Below are 20266 nucleotides of genomic sequence, written 5' to 3' on the forward strand. Positions count from 1 at the left end.
CACACGAGAAAACACACAACTTGTCTGCACCAACTCTGAGATTGAACTCATTTCAAGTTGATCATAATCAGCTGCACTTAGAAACATATTCAATTCATGTTTCTCTCTATCCAGTCCCGAAAGCTGCCGACTCCAGTCTGAGCTGAGTGAGTCTGTCGGTCGTTTTCCTCGCAGCTGAAACCCTCCAACGCCAGCAGCTGCCAGCCCGACGAGCGGCTGGAGCCCCCCCGAGTCTCCTCCTGACCCGACAAGACTCCACCTGTGGGGGGGGACACAGCTGGCAGGGTGGTGAGGCCCGGGACAGCACAGGGGCTGTGAGGACCGGCCGGCCTCCTGACGACACACAGTGTGCTGTCGCTGAGAGCGGACCCTCCTTCACACTGAGTCACGTCACTCAGCTCAACCAGCTGCGTCTGGCTCGGGGGGGCGTGGCGGCTCAGGTGTCTGTGATTGTTCGGTGGGGTCCACCTGGAGGTGTAGGCCTGCCGCACAGTCCCCTCGCCGCCGTGAATTGTGGGTAGACACACCGGCAGCACGCGCTCGCTGATCCGGGCCTTGTCTCTCAGCTTCAGCACGGCCACGCTGGCGTCTGGTGTGAGGTCAAAGTTCGGATGGATTAAAATATCTGAAACCTGGTGAGGAAAATGAGAAAAGGGAATTAAAAAGTAGAAAACGTGAGACAGTCGGATTCCCCTAATTTTTCAGTTTGGGAATAAGTGTTGAGATCAGATAATACGCATCAAGCTGTGCACTTATTTTAAAAACCCAAATCAAACACAGTTGTATCCCGATGAAGCTCTAAGTGCACAAGCTGATGCCGGGAGGATTTCTCCCTGTCACCGTGTAAAAACAAAACCCTGTCCAGGGGATTATATTTATTTAATGAAGATTTCTTGCTTAATTCGTCATTGCATCTGCTGTTTGCTCAAGGGAAACTTTGTGAAATGTTAAAAAATAGAACCAGTGTCAGTGGAAGACTTTAGGTGAAAACAATGTTGAGGCTTCGAGCTTAAAAGTAAAATAAATGTTGTTTAAATGGAATAAAATCCACAATCAACACAAACCTTTTACAAAGAAACAGTTATTTTCAGTAATTATCCCCTTATTGCCTGAATTAATTTCCAATTATATAAAAAAAATATTATTTGTGTTTTTGGCTGTCATACAGATGCTTAATTAAGTGGAGATTGTTAATTTCAATATAGCATAAACAATAGATATAACATTAAGGTATGAGACAAATTAGCGTCATTAGGCATAATGGGGCATAACTGTAATTTAACAAATTTTCCAGTCTCTGGTGTGTAGATTATTATATTATTATATTGATGCTGCTTTTGCTTGAAATTGAATAACAACATATGTTTCTGTACAATCATTGCTATTCCATCATCACAGTATTTCAAATACAGCTTAATACCTCAAAATAACTTTGCTGCACAGTACCAAGGGGCTAGTGTGAATTTTCACTCCGACCACTAGATGGCTGCAGAGTGCTTCCAATACCTTCATGGTATGTGTAGAATTTGCACCATCAGGCATTAGTGGGATAAAAAAACCAGGATGGGGTTTGAGGTGAATTCGCGACATTCGTCTACAAGGGGTTAAATGCAAACGTGTGAGAGTATTTCCCTCAGATGTGAGCTATCCACCGTGTGGTACCCTGAGGTGATGCAGGCTTTTCCACTGAGCCCTGGACGCCCGGTGCTGCTGCTGCACGCCGACCACGACCTTCACGTGCGCCGGGTGAAGCGGCCGCTGCTCGTCCTTGTCCACCACGCACCGGGCTGCCACCAGGACGCTGCGCTGGGCGAGCAGGGCGCCGCTGCAGGCCAGGAGCCAGAACCCGGACTCCTCCGAGGCCTCCTGTCCTCCGCTCGCTCCCTGGGACCCGAGACCCCGGGCCGAACGGTCAGGGGGCGAGCGGACGTACACGGCTGCGTGCCACGGCCACTGAGTCTCTGAGAGGTTCTGAGGACTGAAGGTGTCGAGTTTGCCACAAACTGGGGAAAAAGCAACAATCAGAAGTGTCAAAAAGTACAAGTAATATTTGAAGAACATTGCTTTAGACATAATTCTGCTGGAGCAACAAGGACATTTGTAATAAATACTTAAAGGCCCTTCACACTCAGGGATGCTACCTTGACGAAACATGTTTTATTTACACTTTCATCTATTTAATGCTTCATGTGACTCATTTCATAGAAGAATATACATTGACATTGACTCATCTTTCACTTCTCAGTGTGACCTGCGGCTGCTCTCACCCGGCGAGCAGGAGACGTGGCGCCCGCTCCACCGGCCGCTCTTCAGACACGTGCGTCGGGAGCTCCCCGTGTGGTCGTACAGAGGTGAGGCGCACCGGTACTCGATGCTCGTGTGAACTGAGTGGAAGCCACGAGGAAGCTCGTCCGAAGAGACGTCATGTCTGTCCACCGGAGACAGTCGGTCCAGGGTCAGTGGGATGAAACCAGTGGAGGACAGGTGGTGGATGTGGGACCTGGATGAGAGCCGCTGGTTTGGAGTCTCTCTGTGGGAAAGAGCAGCAGCTGGTCTCAGTGGATCCTCACTTGTATTTTACATTCTTCATTTAGGAAAGATGTCATCACTGTGACGTAAGCATCAACAGCAAGATCAATAAAGGAAAAAGTTTTTTAAAACTTCTCTTTCCAGTCAATCATCAATCTCACCGATCTACTTGAAGGAGATTTGATTTGTTTGTCTTGATGCAAATTAAGTCGTCGGTTGATTTATCGGCAGTTGCTGTATAATAAAGTTAATCAGGTTTCTGTAAAATAGCTTCAGAATGAGTTGGTTCAATGACTTGGAACAGAGGGAATTGAGCCTCTTCCATTTCCACTTCTCACCCTGAACGTCTGTGTGTGTGTGTGTGTGTGTGTGGCTGCAGGGGGCGCTGTCGCTCAGTCAAAGTTACATAGTGTTGCTTTAACAATGTTTAACAACAAATACACACAGCACATTGATATGAATGTTACCTTGACAAGAGACGCGGCGTCACAACACTTTGTCGCACAAGTTCTGACACTTTGGGCTCTCGACAGGCTGCAAATCAAAAGAGCGACTGTTGTTATATAAAAATCACTTCCTATGTTTCAATAACATGAATAAAAGGTGATCAGAAACTAGAACTACACAATTGGTGTTCGTCTTTGTGATTGTCGTGTATTCACTAGAGTAAATGATTTTAGCCTGTGTTTAAATATAATGACAGGCCGATATTAATGATGCTTGACTTGCGTGACTCTCAGACATTTCCAGAGAATCCTCCCGATGTTTATTCAAGTAGGTCTGTCCCTCTTTGGAAAGACCTTTGACTTTGAGAATGACCTCTGACCAGCAAATGGATGGGGGTAAAGGGAAGATCCATGACCATTGCATTTTCATCTTCATGTGCAAAACACCTCCTTATTTGGGCTGATGGCCCTGTTGTGTGATGTCATGTTATCTCTAGGTTTGGGGTCCCACCTCCCACCTATAAAACTTCTTGCCCTGCAGGGAGAAGACAGACTTTCACTATTGGCTTGTGATGTCTCCGGGTATACCATGGTATCCGTCTGACCTGTGAAACTTCTGTGTAATAAACATTATTGTACTTGTAAGTACTGGGTCCGCGGTCCTTTCCTTCATCATCAAACTTCTACAACCACATCAACGTCTCGGCCGACCAGAATATACTTCATGATGAAGTGGAAACATTGTGAGTGTACAAGCGCGTGTGAGTTGTCGACCTCCCGTGTGTTCTTGAAAACAACGAACCTCTCACACACTTGGGTGGCCTGCCACTCCAGGATCCATTAGAGAGACAGGTGCTCTGGTGGTTTCCACTCAGAACGAAGGATTTTTTGCAGAAGAACTCCATTGTCTCCGCCTCCGCACCCCCCGCTGTGTCCTGAGCCGGCCTGTAGTAGCCGTTGAGCAGTTTGGGTGGAGGGGCACACTGGACTCTGCTCGTCTGGCCTGTGGGAGCAATAAGGAGAGATCAAGAGGTTCCCAGCAAATGCACCATGTGGCTTTTAGTATCAGAAATGAAGCCGAGAGGAAACCTGGTGGAAGAAAGTACCTCTCACACACGTGGGAGTGCTGCCACTCCACAGGCCACCGGGCCGACAGCTCCTCTGCTGGGAGCCGCTCAGGGTGAAGGGTGGATGACACTGGTAGTTCACAGACTCAAGCTTGTGCTGGAGGCTGTAAACTGGCAGCCAGTATCCATCCACTGGTTCCTCTGGGGGTGCACAGCCTGGATCGCCAGGGGCTGAAGTGGAGGAGAAAACAAACCTAATGTCAATAAACAGGTTCATTCTAATACATTTTATACAGTAAAAAACAGATTATGAAGTTTGAAAATGAGACCAGGTAAAGATAATCATCTATTTTCCCTACTATGGGGAAATAGATGATAACTATTTGATGTACAGGTGTAATAAAACTATAGATTGAAAAAATAGAACCATCAGTAAAAGTCATGAATACGTAAAAGTACAAGATCAATATGAGGAAATATGAAAAATACAGACGATAAAACCCAAAACACCTCTTCCATTCTGCAGTTATTTGACAAATTGGGTTTGAATTGTTGAAAATGTGATAAATACAATTGTATTGTTTGTGTATTCGGCCTTTTTGGGATTGAAATGTTTCAATAGTAATAAAATGTCGCTTTTCAATCAGTTTCAGAGAAAAAGTCCTTCAGTTTTTAAATCTTACAACGGCTCAAGATGCCCAAGGTAAAAGGATAACACCATTTTGTAAGTAAATATTGAAAATGTGTTTTAAGGGATTTAAATAAATGATTAATTTGCAGCACTAGAGGGGATTGAAGGTTTGAAAGTTATTTTGCAAACTTTTACAAACCCTCTGCCTGAATCAGGAGGCGGATCCAGGATTTAATTTTCAATTTGTTTGCAAATTCTTAGGGAGAATAATTCATGGATCTTGTCGAAATAAATTGTTTAGGGCCTGAAACCTTAACATACATTTTTTGTCCAAGGCTTTAATTTCAGAAACAGCTGGAAAACTGAGACTTTTGACCAGAGGTTTACGCCGGGAAAATATAAAAAGGTTATTTTAACATTGATAGAGAAATTGACCTCTTTTACTGCAGCACCTCTGAAAACCACCACCTTTTGGTTTGATCTTTTTTTATCTCCTCGTTTTTCAAAGGCCCCTTCTTTTCCCAAGGGAGGAGGTTCTATGCTTAAAAAGAAAAACTCTTCTGTGACTTATTGATGTAAATTTTTCCCGAAATCTCCCAGAAAAAATGCCTCTCGTGCAGTAACACGGGGATATGATACGGTTTGGTGAGCGGCCGAGAGAGATGCCCATGAGGAGAAAACACAGAATAAATGGGATGCAAGTTAGATGCATGAATTGCTTCAGAGAAACGGAGAGAGAGAGGTGAGTGTGATAAATCTGTGTCACTGGCTGCCCGTCTCCCATCGGTGAACACACACACACACACACAAACGCACACACACACACACACACACACACACACACACACAAAGAAAAAAGTCCACAAGCAAATGTGCTGCATTTCATAGGAGAGAGGTGCTGCACTATGCATGGACGGGCAGCGGAGAATCATCATGTATTCATGATATCTGAAGTAGACACCTTCAGTACCATGAAAAAGAATAAATCAGACGGTATTATTCTGTGTATGTGGACTCCACAGAGGAAACCGGCTTCATACGCTGAAGAAGACGACTCTGCCAAGACTGTGTGGACAAAATAAGAAGGAATACCATACAAAAAAATATGTATTTTATAATTTTGCTTTTATTTCAGCCGGATTTCGTCTCATGATTCTGTTATTGTCCCTCTTTTATTAATGTTTGAATCTAATTTACTTTTGTTTCTTTTTCACATCTTTCTTTCAGACTGTTATTACTTTTTTATCCATAATTTGGATCAACTCCTCTTATTTTTAACATGCTGCATAAATGAATCTGACTTGATTTATAATGGAATATGATACAGACACTTGCTCTAATCATAAACCTTTGAATGGAAGCATTTGATTAAACTGTTCAGCGATTGTGTAATTTTTTCCATGCTGTGTCGATATATAAAAATGTATATATATTTATGTATACAGTATATACTAATCACTTTACTAATAACAATTATACCTGCCTGAACTCTCCTGAAAAGTGAGAACGAATCCATCGAAGTTGTTGTAGCCATCTGAGGTGAACAGGATGTGCAGGAGGTTCCCGGAGCTTTTTATAGGTGGAGGCAGCCGATCCCCACAGAACCGGCCAATCACAGGGGAGCTCAGGTCGTCGCCATCACGCACCTCCACGTAGTCGTAACGACACGTGTGGTCGGACTCCAAACTGAGCTGAGAAAACCTGCAACACAAACACACAGAGTTGTGTTATAGTGAGGTTATAATCTTTGTGTTGTTTTTGTTGTATCTTGCCTAGAAACACACAAACAAACAAACAAACAAACGCATTGTGGCTGAATCAGAACCTCATTGGCTGATACCAAGTTTACAGTCAGACAACTTACTAATCATCACTTATCATGTGCAGGGACTCAGCCCTTCCCAGCATGCACCACACTCTACGTGGGCTGTTGGTCCCAGTGCTGCACTAACACTCTTTAGATCCCGTGTCACTTCCTGTTACAGGTATTTACTCCTCTCACTAATCTCAACACGGTTTAAAGTGAGATCCGATGATGCTGCTCATGTGCAACTTGCTTATTCGCGGTGTTTATGGTAAATATTTCCTCGCCGACTAGAACCAAACGTAACCCGGAGGAACCCAGGAGGCCGAACACAGACATCTTACATCTTCTGACTGCTTGACTCACTCTGGTGCCACCAGCGACTCAGCAAGGCCTCTCAAAAACACGCTGGGCTTTTCAGATTAACTACATATTGTCTGAATAGTTTGGGAAACTGGTGTCTCTCTCTCTCTCTCTCTCTCTCTCCCTCTCGCTCTCTGTGCTGTGGAGAAGTGGCGTTCACCTGAGCTCGATGCTTCTGCCCCTCTGCACTTGCACCCTCCACTCACACCGGGCGTTTGTCGGGTAACTCTCCAGGACCACGAGACCCTGGGCTCGCTGGAGGACGCCTCCACATGCTGCAACAGAAACATGGTCACCTCCGTGCAGTAAATTCATATTCACACAGTGAAAATGTGTTTTCAATGTGGCAGGTGGTGACATGAAGGGAAAGAACCACCAAAACCACAAACCATGATTATTGACAATTAAGTAATTAAGCAAAATCTATATATCACTCTGTCACTAATTAGGGTTTCAGATTTTATTTGGAATTTTAAAAGAGTAGACAAAGGTTTCCTTCTATAGCAAATCATCAGTCAATAAATCAGCCAATTTAATTAAAACAACTTTATCAGATTGACTGTGAGAAACCACACAGGTTGCTCAGGACAACACAAGAAGCACAATGGCTCCTCTCGTGTGGAAATACTCCATACCCTCTCTTCCATGAAGTCTTTTTCCACCAGAGCAAAGTCTCACAGTGAAAAGCAGGAGTGGCAACGTGTTTCACCTGTTTGTATGAATCTATTAATAAACCATGAGCTTCACCAGCCCACACTTTATTCAAATCACTTAACTGCGGCAGCTTCAGCAACATTATGCTGATGATTATGTTTATTAAAAGAAAAAACGAGACACCACTAAAAAAAGGACGCTGTCGCCCCCAAGTGAGCATGTGGTGTATTACAAATGTGTAGTTGAAGTTTAGAAAGGGTGACGCCACAGAATTGATGAAGATTACATCCCCCAAAATAACGTGTTTATTTGTATATATCATGATAGAGATTAAAAGAAATGGAATCTTAAGTGAAGGATTGTGTTTTTAGACTTATATATGGGCCATTCTACCGAATTGGTGCAAAGTCAGGTTGGAACATTTTGTATGTTTTATTCCCAAAACTTTTTCCGTATATATATTGCACCATATCTAAAGTACACATATCTAGTAAAAGAACCGTACATTTTTATGTTGTATTTACAGACTGTGTTGGAATGTTTTTCCTCTCCCAAAAATTGTCTCTACCGAAACATAGTAATAAACTATAGTAAAAAAGTATTATTATTAACCTGTTAAAATTGTGTTTCTTTCCTTTCTCTGAAGAGTATTTTTAAAAATATTTCTTGAAGGTTTTCACAATTGAAACAACAATGAAATTTTCACCAAATTTCAAAGTTCAATTTATACAATTCATCAAAATCTAAATGCAATATTTCTTTGTAAAATGCATAATACTGATCATATTGATTCCAGAGTTGATGATTGATGAAATTGAACATACATTAAACCAATCAGTATCATAACATTTTAGTTGATAACTCAATATACTTTATTTTTTACAAAACATCCACTGTTTCGGTAGTGACTGCACTCTTTTTGGAGTGACCACAGTATTTTGTTTGCAAGGTTGTATCATATTTCCTCAACCTTATTGCTTAATCTTAACTCATAACATGCTATAGGTTGGGAATATTAAAAACACAAATGTTTTGTGGTCAATAGAATAATTTTATATTTGAGGACATAACAATTGTTCGTCCAGAACCATTTAAAGTACAAACATTACCCAAGTGGGTTCAGTAAAATAGAAGAAAACATTGACAAATAACTGATATTATGTCGTACTGTATGTTTAAGGGGGTTTAGTGTCAGACATCACAAATCCATTCACAAATTTTAACTTTTCACATACTGTGGTGAACACTCTTGGGGTGATCTGGATATGCCTCTGTGTGACGTTTTCTGGTGGAGGGATTAAGGTGACGACCTTGTCCACTGTGGACCAGATCTTGTCCTTTTGATCATAGAATTGGAAAAATTGAATAATGGATATGTAAAAATGGTCCTGTGAGCAGTTTGCAGCATTAAAGTATTTGTACAGAACTAGCATCTTGTGAGTTTGCAAATTGCAGCAGTGAGATCGGCTTCAGACTGTTGAATAATGTGCAGTTAAACTAGGCCTGAAGTTGGAACTTTATGTTTCGGTAGTGACGGTATGTTTCGGTAGTGACTGTTTCGGTAGTGACAATTATAGCTAATTTTGAGCATAACTAAAGAATGCTAGCAAGCACATGGCTAGTATACACATCTTTGAAGAGGTGTACACACATAAAAACACAATACTTTGCATAAAACCCCAAAAAGTTTACTTAATTGAAGATAATATGTGTTTCGGTAGTGACAATTCTTAAGGTTACACGCTGATTTTCAGACTTTGGAACACATTTACATCAAAAGTATGGGTTTTAGCTACTTACCATTCAGCCAGGAGGGACAGGGATGCAGTGTCACTGCCTGCTCAAAAATGCAGGGGTGTGGCTAAAAACCAGGCTCAGCCAATGGACTAAAACTGTTGCGTTTCGGTAGTGACATGAAAACTGGGGACATGATTTTTTTACTATAGTTTTTTAATTTAAAAATTAAACCCACAATAAATCTAAATCTTCCAAGTTCTGTTTGAACTAAACCATAAAGATCTTTGAAATAAGATCACTGAAATAAATCTAAAAAATTGATAAAGTGTTATTTTCAGAAATTGAAATTTAGATGTCAGGGTTGGGGACAGCTACTTCCCAATAGAAAGTACCCTATAAATGATGATTTTGTATATATTTAGCTTATCCCTATCTCATTTAATGTCTTGGGTTTAAATAGACCTTAACACATTCTTAGTAAAAATCTGTCATGAATACTTAATTGTTTTGTAAATAGCTTTTCTTGTTGGGGGACCATACTTTGCACCAATTCGGTAGAATGGCCCATATACTTAAAATGATTAATAGACTTTTTTGTCAATTTTGCAAATATGTATAAGGATGGTCAAATATATGAATACATTTTAACATTTCATATTCATATGTTTTCTAACCACATTGACACCAAACTGGCAAATGCAATCACAGCATGTGTGTATTTTTGCAGTGTTTGTCCCATGTGATCAATGCATTCTCTTATCAACGATTAAGACCTACACTATAGAAAGACAGGAGCTTGCAGAAACTCACTTTTACAGTCCCCTCCGCTCCAGCCTTGGCGACACTCGGTGCAAAACTTCCCGTCGACGAAGAAATCGTCGTTGGCCCTCCACGTCCCGTTGTGGCAGGTCTTGCAGTTCTCGAACAGACTGCAGCCTCCCGGGGTCAAAGGGCACAAAGAGGACGACGGTAACGATTTCAGGTCATCGAGCAACAACACTTTTGTAGGAGCTGGAGAGAGAGAGTACCTGGGTGGATGATACAGGGGTCACACTGGTCCAGAGCGTTGCGGCAGCAGGGGACGGTGTAGCCCACCCTCGACCCTGTGGAGGGACACCGGCACTGGATCAGGTGGTACTCACAACACGGACGACACATGACGCTCCACCCGGCACTCGGACAGGTTTCCCCTGTGGGAGCTGTGGGAACCAGACCAGAGACCATTGGGTCAAACTTAACAGGAAACATCTGACCTCTTGGTCACCAGCTCTGGGCCCCCGGGCAAGTCCCTGCTCTGCTGTTGCTACGCCCCTGGTTCAGATGAGGCCACAGCTAATTGTCATCGTCCCATGTTTAATTCAACCCATCAATATCTATGGATTTCTGTGTTAAGTGTAAATAACAAATCCTCCCAGATATTGAACCCTGGCTAATACAAATGATATCTACATTTATTAACAATAAAGACTTGAACGAAGGTTGAAGCAGGAGAAGACACGTGTTATCCTGATTTCAGTCTGCAGCACGAACTGAGAGGAAATGACTCATCATCATGAAATACCTCCACAGTTAGTCAGCACGTCAGGAAACAGGACTGTTCTGTAAAAGTTAGAAGAATTCTAACAAAATAAGAAGGCAATTCATATTAAGATACATTTATTTGTCCCAAATTCATGCACAGACATGCACAAGCACACTCATGCAAGGAGGGAAATGTAACCTCTGCTTTTAACCCATCTGGTGCTTGACACACAGAGCAGTGGGCAGCCATGTACGGCGCCCGGGGAGCAGATGTTGGGGGAGTAAGGTGCCTTGCTCAGGGGCACTAGACAGGGTAAAGAGAATCCTCTTGGATTTTTGGACAGCTCAATCCAGGTTCGTCTTTTGGTTGTTTCTCCGTGGAGTCGAACCAGAGACGAACCAGAGACCTTTTCTGCCCATAGTCCAAGTTTCTGCCCCTAGTCCACCACCTCTCTATATAAAGAGAGAAGTTGTGTAAAGTAAGAACAACATTCAGTCAAAGCTGTGATAAGTGCTTCTCACTCACCACGTGGCCAAGCTGTGACACACAAACAGATGTTTAAGAGGAGGCAGAAGAGCTCAGGAGCCACGTTCATCTTCCTGGTGAGGAACGAGAACATCTCAGCTGCAGCACACGTCCAACAAGGTTCAGAGAGAGAGAGTAGCTCCAGCTCCGAGTCAGATCATCCTCTCAGAACACTGCATAGCTGAGGATGATGAATTCTTCCATCTCATCAGAATGGACAGAAATCCTTAACCCATTCCTCCCGGGATGTTTTCATTTGCTTTGAGATTGTTCGGCTCCCAGTCAGCGTTCCATCTGCAAGTGGTTCCACTCTCTCTGCTCCCGTTATGAGCTCAGACTGATCAGAGCACACTGTGACTAACAGGGGGGGGAAACACTCTCTGGCAAAGTGAGTGGAAAGAGCATTTGAGGGGAAATGAAAACAAGCTAATGAGAAAAGCAGTGATGAAGAAAGTCCAGAGGAAAAATATGAATCTGTCAGTTCAGGGAGAGGATTCAAGGAAACAGGTTTTTTTCTTGGAAGCTGCAGAAGCTTCGTCTTGTTCCAAACATTCAAAGTCATTAGAAATATAAACATGAACATGCACGAAGACAAACGAGTTTACTGATGTGTCATCACACACCAGCTGTCAGACGCCCGACATGACGGCTTCGCAGCTTCTTTGTAGACAAATACCAGATGTTGCCTGTAATGACCCCATCACAATGTTTGTGATGTCAGTCTCCGTAGATCTGCCAGGAGCAATGAGGCCGACAGCAGCGTCACAGCCCATTTCAGGACCAGGGCTGCTTTTCCATTACCTAAGTCATTAGGTTACCTGGGAGATTCCGTGTTGTGATACCAGTTCTCATCTTCTGCATTACAGCAGGTTGCAGACGGACGGAGAGATGTGACTTCACCTGCTCTTTAGAAAGACTTTTATCTTTTATTTGGTTCTTGCAAGACAGGATTGAGACTTTGGGACTTTGGCTCTGTTCTTGTTTTACGATTGTTCACAAAAATGCAGCTCAGGTAACTTTGACACAAATTGCCCATGGGTGTGAGCATTTGCTTTTGTCTGTCTGTCAGCCCTGTGATCCGCTGACAACCTGTTCGACGACTTATGTGAAAATGAACTTTGCCCCATTGTCAGTTGAGATATGCTGCACCCTGCTGTTGGATGATAGATGAGGGAGGACGTAGATCTCCCATAGAATCACATCAGTGGAAACCACACAGTGTTCTAAACATAGATATAAACATCTATATATATATATCTATGGTTCTAAAAACATGTAGGACCAAGTTCAGGAGGAACAGGGAAACACCATTGACTCTATATGATGATGGTCGACATGACCATAGACATATATAAGGCTAGATGTCTCGGCCAATGGAGTCGAACGTCACCGTATGGCGGCCATCTTGCTGCAGGCGGCTCGCTCACCCATAACATTGTGTTGAAGTGGTGCATACTTTTTAAATAACCATAACTTGCTCAATTTTCAACCGATTTTTAAACTGTTTGGTTTGTTATAAACGTCAGAGATGTAGTTATGACACTGCATAAATTATTAAGTTGTTTAGAAAAATAACATAATTATTCATAAATAGGCAGTATCATAGCTACATCTCTGACGGTTATAACAAACCAAACAGTTTAAAAATCGGTTGGAAATTGAGCAAGTTATGGTTATTTAAAAAGTACGCACCACTACAACACAATGTTATGGGTGAGCGAGCCGCCTGCAGCAAGATGGCCGCCATGTGGTGACGTTCGACTCTGTTGGCCGGCAACGCGGCCGTGACATCTAGTGTTTATATATGATATCTATGGACATGACTGCTCCGTAAAAGTGAAGCCAACGCCTCTTGATCGTCCCCTGGTGGCTGACGGCAGTATAAAGGTCCTAAATCCATCAAAATAATAAAAAAAAATTTTCTCATAGATGGTTTCTGTAGTTTGAGGATGTTCTTTTCCCACTAATGTGTTCAGGTGTTTACTTTCACACTTAGAATGGATTAAATTTCTTATTTGAATGTATAAAAACAACGGGTGTGATGATAAGTGTCTTTCAATTCATTGCTTTGCTCTTTTGGTTCAGTCTCAGTTTGATGAGATGGCTGCTCAGGATATTTAACCATGTAAAATATAATTTTACAACATAATATATAATAAAAAATGTTCCTGCACACAAAATAAAACTGTGGACACTGAAAATGTGCTGATAATAATTAACTAAGGGACTTTACCACAACCACATAAAAAGAAACACGAGTGGGTTCTTTTTGATTCCTGAAACCTTTGAATCAAAGTCTTAGACTCGACACTGATCATGAGAAAGATGGACGCCTGGGAGATCATGTGTCCTAATTCTAACAGTTACAAAACTTTAATTTATGTCATGAGGCCAAACTCGCCGTTGAAACGAGCTCCTGACATCAGAGAGCAGTGGTTCTCAGCTCTTGTAATTACCCCTGGTGCCCTGAGCTATGTTCAACCCTCCATCTTGCCCGGAGGAATATTCCATTAGGAGACTCATTGATAATAACCAAACAACGTACATGCACAGTAAGAACTCCCACTGAGATCCTCCTTAAATGAGGCCCCAGTAGAATAAGGACAGCTACTAAGATCTGCAGCAGCTACACAAACTTTGCAAACCTTTGTAAAAAACAAGCAATTAAACATTGGTTTTATTCATAATTGCGATATCTAATAAATGTATAGAACAGCGGTCAAATCGTTCACATGATTGTTACATTCTTTCTTCATAATTAACTGCAATTTGAATGTTCAACATCCCTTCTATTAAAAATATAACAATCTGAATTAAATAGCGATTTTAACATACCGTCTTAATATTTTCCCACCCCGAATAAAAAAAACTTCATATACTTTTCTTCACTGGTAGCTTACACCCATAAAGAAACATTTGTATTTTTCTCTATTAAAAAAATATTTAAAAGAGGCCTCAAATGAATATGAAGCTTTAATTTAATATGTACAAATTCCTTTACACCTTGAGTTAAGGTGTATACAAAAAAAAAGAAGACCCACAAAACCCACTCTGATTCCACGAAGGAAAAGTATCACATCATATCACATTATTACTGTGTCATCATTAAAGGTTGCAAAGGGGCGGAAAGTTTCCGGTAAATTTCCGGAAACTTTCCACGGGAAGTTAAGCTCGGGAATTTTGAAAAAAAAATAATATACGGAAATTAAACTGTGAGCAATAAAAACATCATTCAAAACTCTATTTTAAAGATGTATGGAATGCAGCACACGCTGAACGTTGAGTTTCAACCCTCCACTGTGCATTCTTCCATCACATGCACAGATAACTCCCAGCATCCTTCACACTACAGCAGGGCTATTGAGGCCTGCTGTAGTGTGCAGGACTAGTCAGGTAAGTTTCAATGATATTACTGGGGAAAATATATTAGCATGCTGATTGAGGATTGTTCATCTGTTCATCTAGCCTATTTCCATTCACTTATCCATCAATTGTAAAATATGTTTACAGACGATTCCAATTGTTTGGCTAACTGTTTATATCTCTGGCATTGCATTAGTGTTTTTTTACAAACTTTTTTCTCATTTTATTCTACAGAACAATGCCACGTGCACTATCTCATGTGTGGAGACATTTAACCCCATCCAATGTAGAAGGAAAGGCTGTGTACATTTGCAAATACTGTGCAAAGACCTATGTTAAGAATGACACAACGATGCAGAAGCATATAGTCACGTGCCCAAAGTTTCCTCAGGGCTCAAATCAGCCTATGAAAAAACAAAATGTTTATATTTATGTCTGTATATGACAAGGTAAATACAGTTAGTATAAATTACCCACAACATTTCCAGTTTATTCCCGTTAATTCCCGTTAATTCCCGTTAATTCCCGTATATTCCCGTATATTCCCATGGAAAGTTTCCAACTTTGAATATTCCCGGAATTTTGCAACCCTAGTCATCATATCACATTATTACACCACTCTTCTCAGCCGGTGGTCAAACTCCAACGCCGTCTTCCTCCTCTGGAAGCAGTTTCTCTTTAGCTGAGTCCTCAGGCTCTTTATGGGGGGTGCCCTTCATTTCTCGACTTTTCACGACCGTGTAGGCCGACGAGCCGCCGAGAACCATCATGTTACTGGTCCACCACAGCAGGCTCTTACTGGAGGAGTAATACACCACTGCGATGACAGTCTGCGCGCAGGCTTTGGCCGTCCCCGACACGTTGTGTGTGAGCGGACTGGTGAACTTGATCTGGAGACCCGTGACGTAGCCGATGGCGAAACCGAACACTCCTCCGAAGATCATCATGCCCCAGAAGCCGGGGTCAAAGATCCGGGTGTAGTTGTAGAGACGACCTAAGTCTCCGAAGACGAGCATGAGCGGCAGGAAGAGGACGCAGGCGTTGATGTTGTTGTAGTAGGACAGTTTCCAGATGTTTCCGTCCACGCAGGGCATCACCTTCTTGGTGTAGATGGCGTTGAGGCTGACACAAGCGCTGGCAATGACCCCGAAGACGATCCCCGACCAGGAGAGGGACCCTGCTACACCTTCCTGGTCCACACCGAGCCAGAATCCACCTGAGAAGACACACACAGGATATCAGAGACATCAGTACACAATAAAGCTTTTACACAACTGGAGCCATACAAATTATAAACTTTTAATTGGATAAATGGACATTTTTCGGGCACAAATTGAATTATTGATCAAACTAGAACTGCAACAATTCTTTGTTTCCCCTTTGTAAAAAACTATAATAATTGAATAAGTCATCTCAGGCAATAGGAAGTTTACTTTTCCTGAAGCTTAAGTTTGTGTCACATCCTGAAAATGCAAACATTTTCTGGATCTGCTGGACAGGAGATTTAAAGTGTAGGTTAACAGATCAGCACTCATCCTGTGTCATATTTACAAACATATACTTTCTGAGATGGCAACGTATCGGACGCAGTTTATGTTGTGTTGACATAAAATTAATCAACATTGACTCAACACAACATCAAATTTAACTTGAACAATACTAATTGTTTGACTGATAGGACTATTTTTTATTTGCTGTTTAAAGAGTTAGAAACTTAAATGTATGTGTATGACTTTATTCTGGTTTAGTACAACTTTATTCTAGTAAAACCACAACTTTATTTTGGTTAAACCACTACTTTATCCTAGTAAAATTAAACTAGGACTTTACTCTAATAAAACCACAGCCCTGTTCTGTTGTGATGACGCCTGAGGTAACTGAAGATCAGTAACAGTGGCAGGTTTCAGGTTCCTGACCCATATGAGGACATATCAGATCCTCACCCGGTTGAGGACATATCCCAGATGAGGACATATCAGATCCTCACATCACCTTCAGGAACATCACAGTTTTATAAAAAACCACATCCCTGTTCTGTTGCGATGAACCCTGAGGTGAATCTGACTGACGATCGGTTACAGTGGCAGGTTTCAGGTTCTGTCCCTGACCCAGTTGAGGACATATCAGATCCTCAGCTAGTTGAAGACATATCCCAGTTGAGGACAGATCAGACACTCACATTAGCTTCAGGGAGATCACAGAGTTATGAACAACCGACGGGACGTACCCAGTTGAGGACATATCAGATCCTCAGATCCTCACCCAGTTGAGGAAATACAGATCCTCACCCAGTTGAGGAAATACAGATCCTCAGTTCCTCGCCCAGTTGAGGACATATCAGACAGATCCTCACCCAGTAGAGGACATATCAGACAGATCCTCACCCAGTAGAGGACATATCAGACAGATCCTCACCCAGTAGAGGACATATCAGATCCTCAGCCAGTTGAGGACATATCAGATTCTCACCCAGTTGAAGACACATCAGATCCTCAGCCAGTTGAGGACATATCAGACAGATCCTCACCCAGTAGAGGACATATCAGATTCTCACCCAGTTGAAGACACATCAGATCCTCAGCCAGTTGAGGACATATCAGATAGATCCTCAGCCAGTTGAGGACATACAGATCCTCAGATCCTCACCCAGTAGAGGACATATCAGATCCTCAACCAGTTGAGGACATATCAGACAGATCCTCACCCAGTTGAGGACATACAGATCCTCAGATCCTCACCCAGTAGAGGACATACAGATCCTCGCCCAGTTGAGGATATATCCCAGATGAGGACACATCAGATCCTCACCCAGTTGAGGACACATCAGACCCTCACATCTACCTTCAGGGACATCACAGAGTTATGAACTAGCGACGGGACGTACCCAGGATGACGCCACAGCACCCGACGGCCTGCAGGGACGTGGTCTGCTTCAGGATCACGTAGGACAGCAGCACGTTGAACACGGTGGTCAGGGACCGACCCACCGTGTAGAAGGCCACGCCGACGTGCTTCAGGCACAGGTTGTTGAAGGTGATCATGCTGATGAAGACCACGGACAGAGGCAGCACCTCGCGGGCCGTCTTCAGGTCGAACCGCACCGGGGGGAAGTCGATGAGCCACGGGCACAGCCGGGCCAGCAGCTGCATGAAGCCGCACAGCACCACGGACACCAGGCACTGGAAGAAGGTGACGAACAGCGGGGCGTCCAGCTCCTTGTCGTCCAGCAGGTAGTTGTTGAGGAACACCATGGTGATAGAGATGAACCAGTACAGAGCCACCACCGCGGCGATCCGCAGCGCCCGGTACAGGTAGGTCTCCTCCCGGCCGCCGGGCTCCGACTCCCCGGAGCCCCACAGCGCCATCTTCAAGATGCTGAACCGCTTCATGTGCGACCTGTCCAGGGCGACACGGAGCGGGAAGGCCCGGTCGGAGTTAGAGTAGCGGAGCATTTACATTTAGCTCCTGAAGCTAAGTGCTAACTGCTATCTGCTAACTGGGAACTGGGAACTTCACGGACATGACTTCCGCCTGGGACAACAACAACGAGTACTTCCGGGCGGATCTACTTCAGAATAAAAGCCCTCCCTCGCCTACTTATTTAATGCTAAGGCCCTTATATAGAGCACATCAGGGTATCAAATAAAAAACAAGAAAGAAAAAATACGATGAAATCAGTGCAGTGTCCACAGGCTGTTTGTGTATGAATATTAGCATAAGTAAATGGTTATTATACAATAAAGTCGTGATTAAGCAAGAATAGTGATTAAGACACCGTGTTCGTAGGAAATAAGCAGCTAGGGGAATCCATGCTCACAGACGTTCACTATATTATTCTACAAGTACAACTTCATTCTGGTACTAGTACGACTTTATTATTGTACAAGTACCACTCCATTTTAATATACAAATAATTTAGCAAAAGCAAAACAACAAGCCTCATGATGAAGGAGCATGTGGAATAAATTGCTATAAATGTGGGATTCAAATGTTACACCTCACAGAGCCACATATTTACACTTTGTCTTACAACACACGACTTTTCTTTTCACTGAATGAATAACAAAATGCTTTTATTTTGACGGCAGGTGCCGCAACCAGAAATCTTCTAGCGAGATAACTTCCGCATCTGAACTTCACTCTTTATATAAATTTAAAGACACAGGCTCCTTATAATAACAAATTTATCTTTCTTCATTTGAGCGCTTTTCTTTGCAAATAATAATTCCAGGTTGTTAATATTGAAACTAGTTTACTCATCCATCCATTTCCTCTCTGCTCCATCTAAAGGTGCACTGAGGCATTTACCCTCTCACCCATTTACCAACCAGATGTATAACCTGCTGAAGAGTTAATCACGTTTTGATTTGTGTGTTTTCTTGGATTTAGTGCTGTGCTATTTAGAAATTGCCTCCATACCTGCAGCTGTCCCGGATTCTTCTGTACGTGATTCCCACCCTGAGTAAACTTGAATAAGGAAGTGCGAGTGTGTTATCGTGCTGCTCCTCCCATGAGGCGACAGGACAGGTGGAGTCTGGACAACCAGAATATCCTGTTAGAACCAACACCTCCTGCCACGTCAGGACACAATACGTGGGAGGATTAAAATTAATTAAATGGAATCATCAACAGTGAAGTTCATTTTTTACTTAAGAGCTCAACTGGTTTCCATGTGGGTTGATGTGTAGAAAGGAATAAGAGGAATTTGAATGTATTGGTATCTGTTTGATTTTAAATCTGAGCATCCCACCCTGAAGATAGGAAATCGTTATTAATTTTAAAATTCCACAGGCCACCAAGGAAGAGGAAACGAATGATGATTGAACAGCGAAATCACTGAATGATATAAGAATCGACCGGATGCAGGAGTCCTGACGTACCTTTGTGGTATTTTAAAGCAACGTGCAATCAAACAAATTAAGTCTATTACTCGAATTAATAGAATCAATTATTTGAGATGAAATACTTTTCTTCCAGTTGTCTTTTATCTGATTCACTGTCACTGACCTTAACACGTGTTTGTGTGTTGAATGGAAAAGAATAGTTTGGTGTGTCGTACAAAGGCAGCAACACGTATTTATGGTCCTTTGATCCTCTCCGTATGTACTACTGCCTCCGGACAGCAGGTGGCAGTAAAACACCGTAAATGTTCACTGTCTGTAGGAACTCAGTTACACACACGCACACACGCACACACATACACAAAACTAGACAACATGTACTCGCAAAGTGACGATGACCTGTGTTACACTATAAGTTACATGAAGCAACATATAGTGTTAAACAGTTTTTACATTTTAATAGCCTCAAACACCACAACAAGTTAAACGTGATGAAAAAAGACTACAGTTATATTTGCTGTACATTGTATTTGACGTACTTTGAGCACACACCAAGTTTACAATAGATATTAAGATATTTTAATTTCTCAACAAGCTCTACAACACTTTATTTTCTTAATTCTACAGATGTAAAGTCATAAAAACTCTACCCACCCAGGTGCAGGTACTGACTTCCTAAAACACATTCAATGTAGGTTTTAGTTGTCTTGATTGCTGTTACACTGTCTGAATATCTGAGTGTGTGCTATGTGTTTCATTTGCTCACATTTGTTGTCACGTGTTG

The 20266-nt window shown here is 42.4% G+C and overlaps 2 protein-coding genes across 3 annotated transcripts; both read right to left on the reverse strand.

Moving 5' to 3' along the window:
- Positions 1-89: 89 nt before the first annotated feature.
- Positions 90-10404, reverse strand: LOC132999086 (uncharacterized). Its single transcript, XM_061068869.1, has 11 exons — positions 10260-10404; positions 10042-10167; positions 7001-7115; positions 6157-6374; positions 4082-4273; positions 3778-3978; positions 2997-3063; positions 2268-2530; positions 1911-2003; positions 1663-1871; positions 90-632 (listed from the first exon to the last, which is right to left on the reverse strand). Exons 1-11 carry the CDS (start codon positions 10387-10389, stop codon positions 90-92), a joined length of 2157 nt encoding a protein of 718 aa, XP_060924852.1. The 5' UTR covers positions 10390-10404.
- A 3127-nt stretch (positions 10405-13531) lies between these two features.
- slc35c1 (solute carrier family 35 member C1) lies at positions 13532-19115 on the reverse strand. 2 transcript variants are annotated; one of them, XM_061068056.1, is made up of 3 exons: positions 19061-19115; positions 17526-18037; positions 13532-15857 (listed from the first exon to the last, which is right to left on the reverse strand). In XM_061068056.1, exons 2-3 carry the CDS (start codon positions 18028-18030, stop codon positions 15277-15279), a joined length of 1086 nt encoding a protein of 361 aa, XP_060924039.1. In that variant the 5' UTR covers positions 18031-18037; positions 19061-19115; the 3' UTR covers positions 13532-15276. The 2 variants fall into 2 exon arrangements, with proteins under 2 accessions (XP_060924039.1, XP_060924038.1); XM_061068055.1 differs by lacking the exon at positions 19061-19115 and having other exon boundaries at positions 17526-18157.
- Positions 19116-20266: the final 1151 nt, after the last annotated feature.

Source organism: Limanda limanda, chromosome 3 (assembly GCF_963576545.1).
Source record: "Limanda limanda chromosome 3, fLimLim1.1, whole genome shotgun sequence".
Taxonomy (NCBI): domain Eukaryota; kingdom Metazoa; phylum Chordata; class Actinopteri; order Pleuronectiformes; family Pleuronectidae; genus Limanda; species Limanda limanda.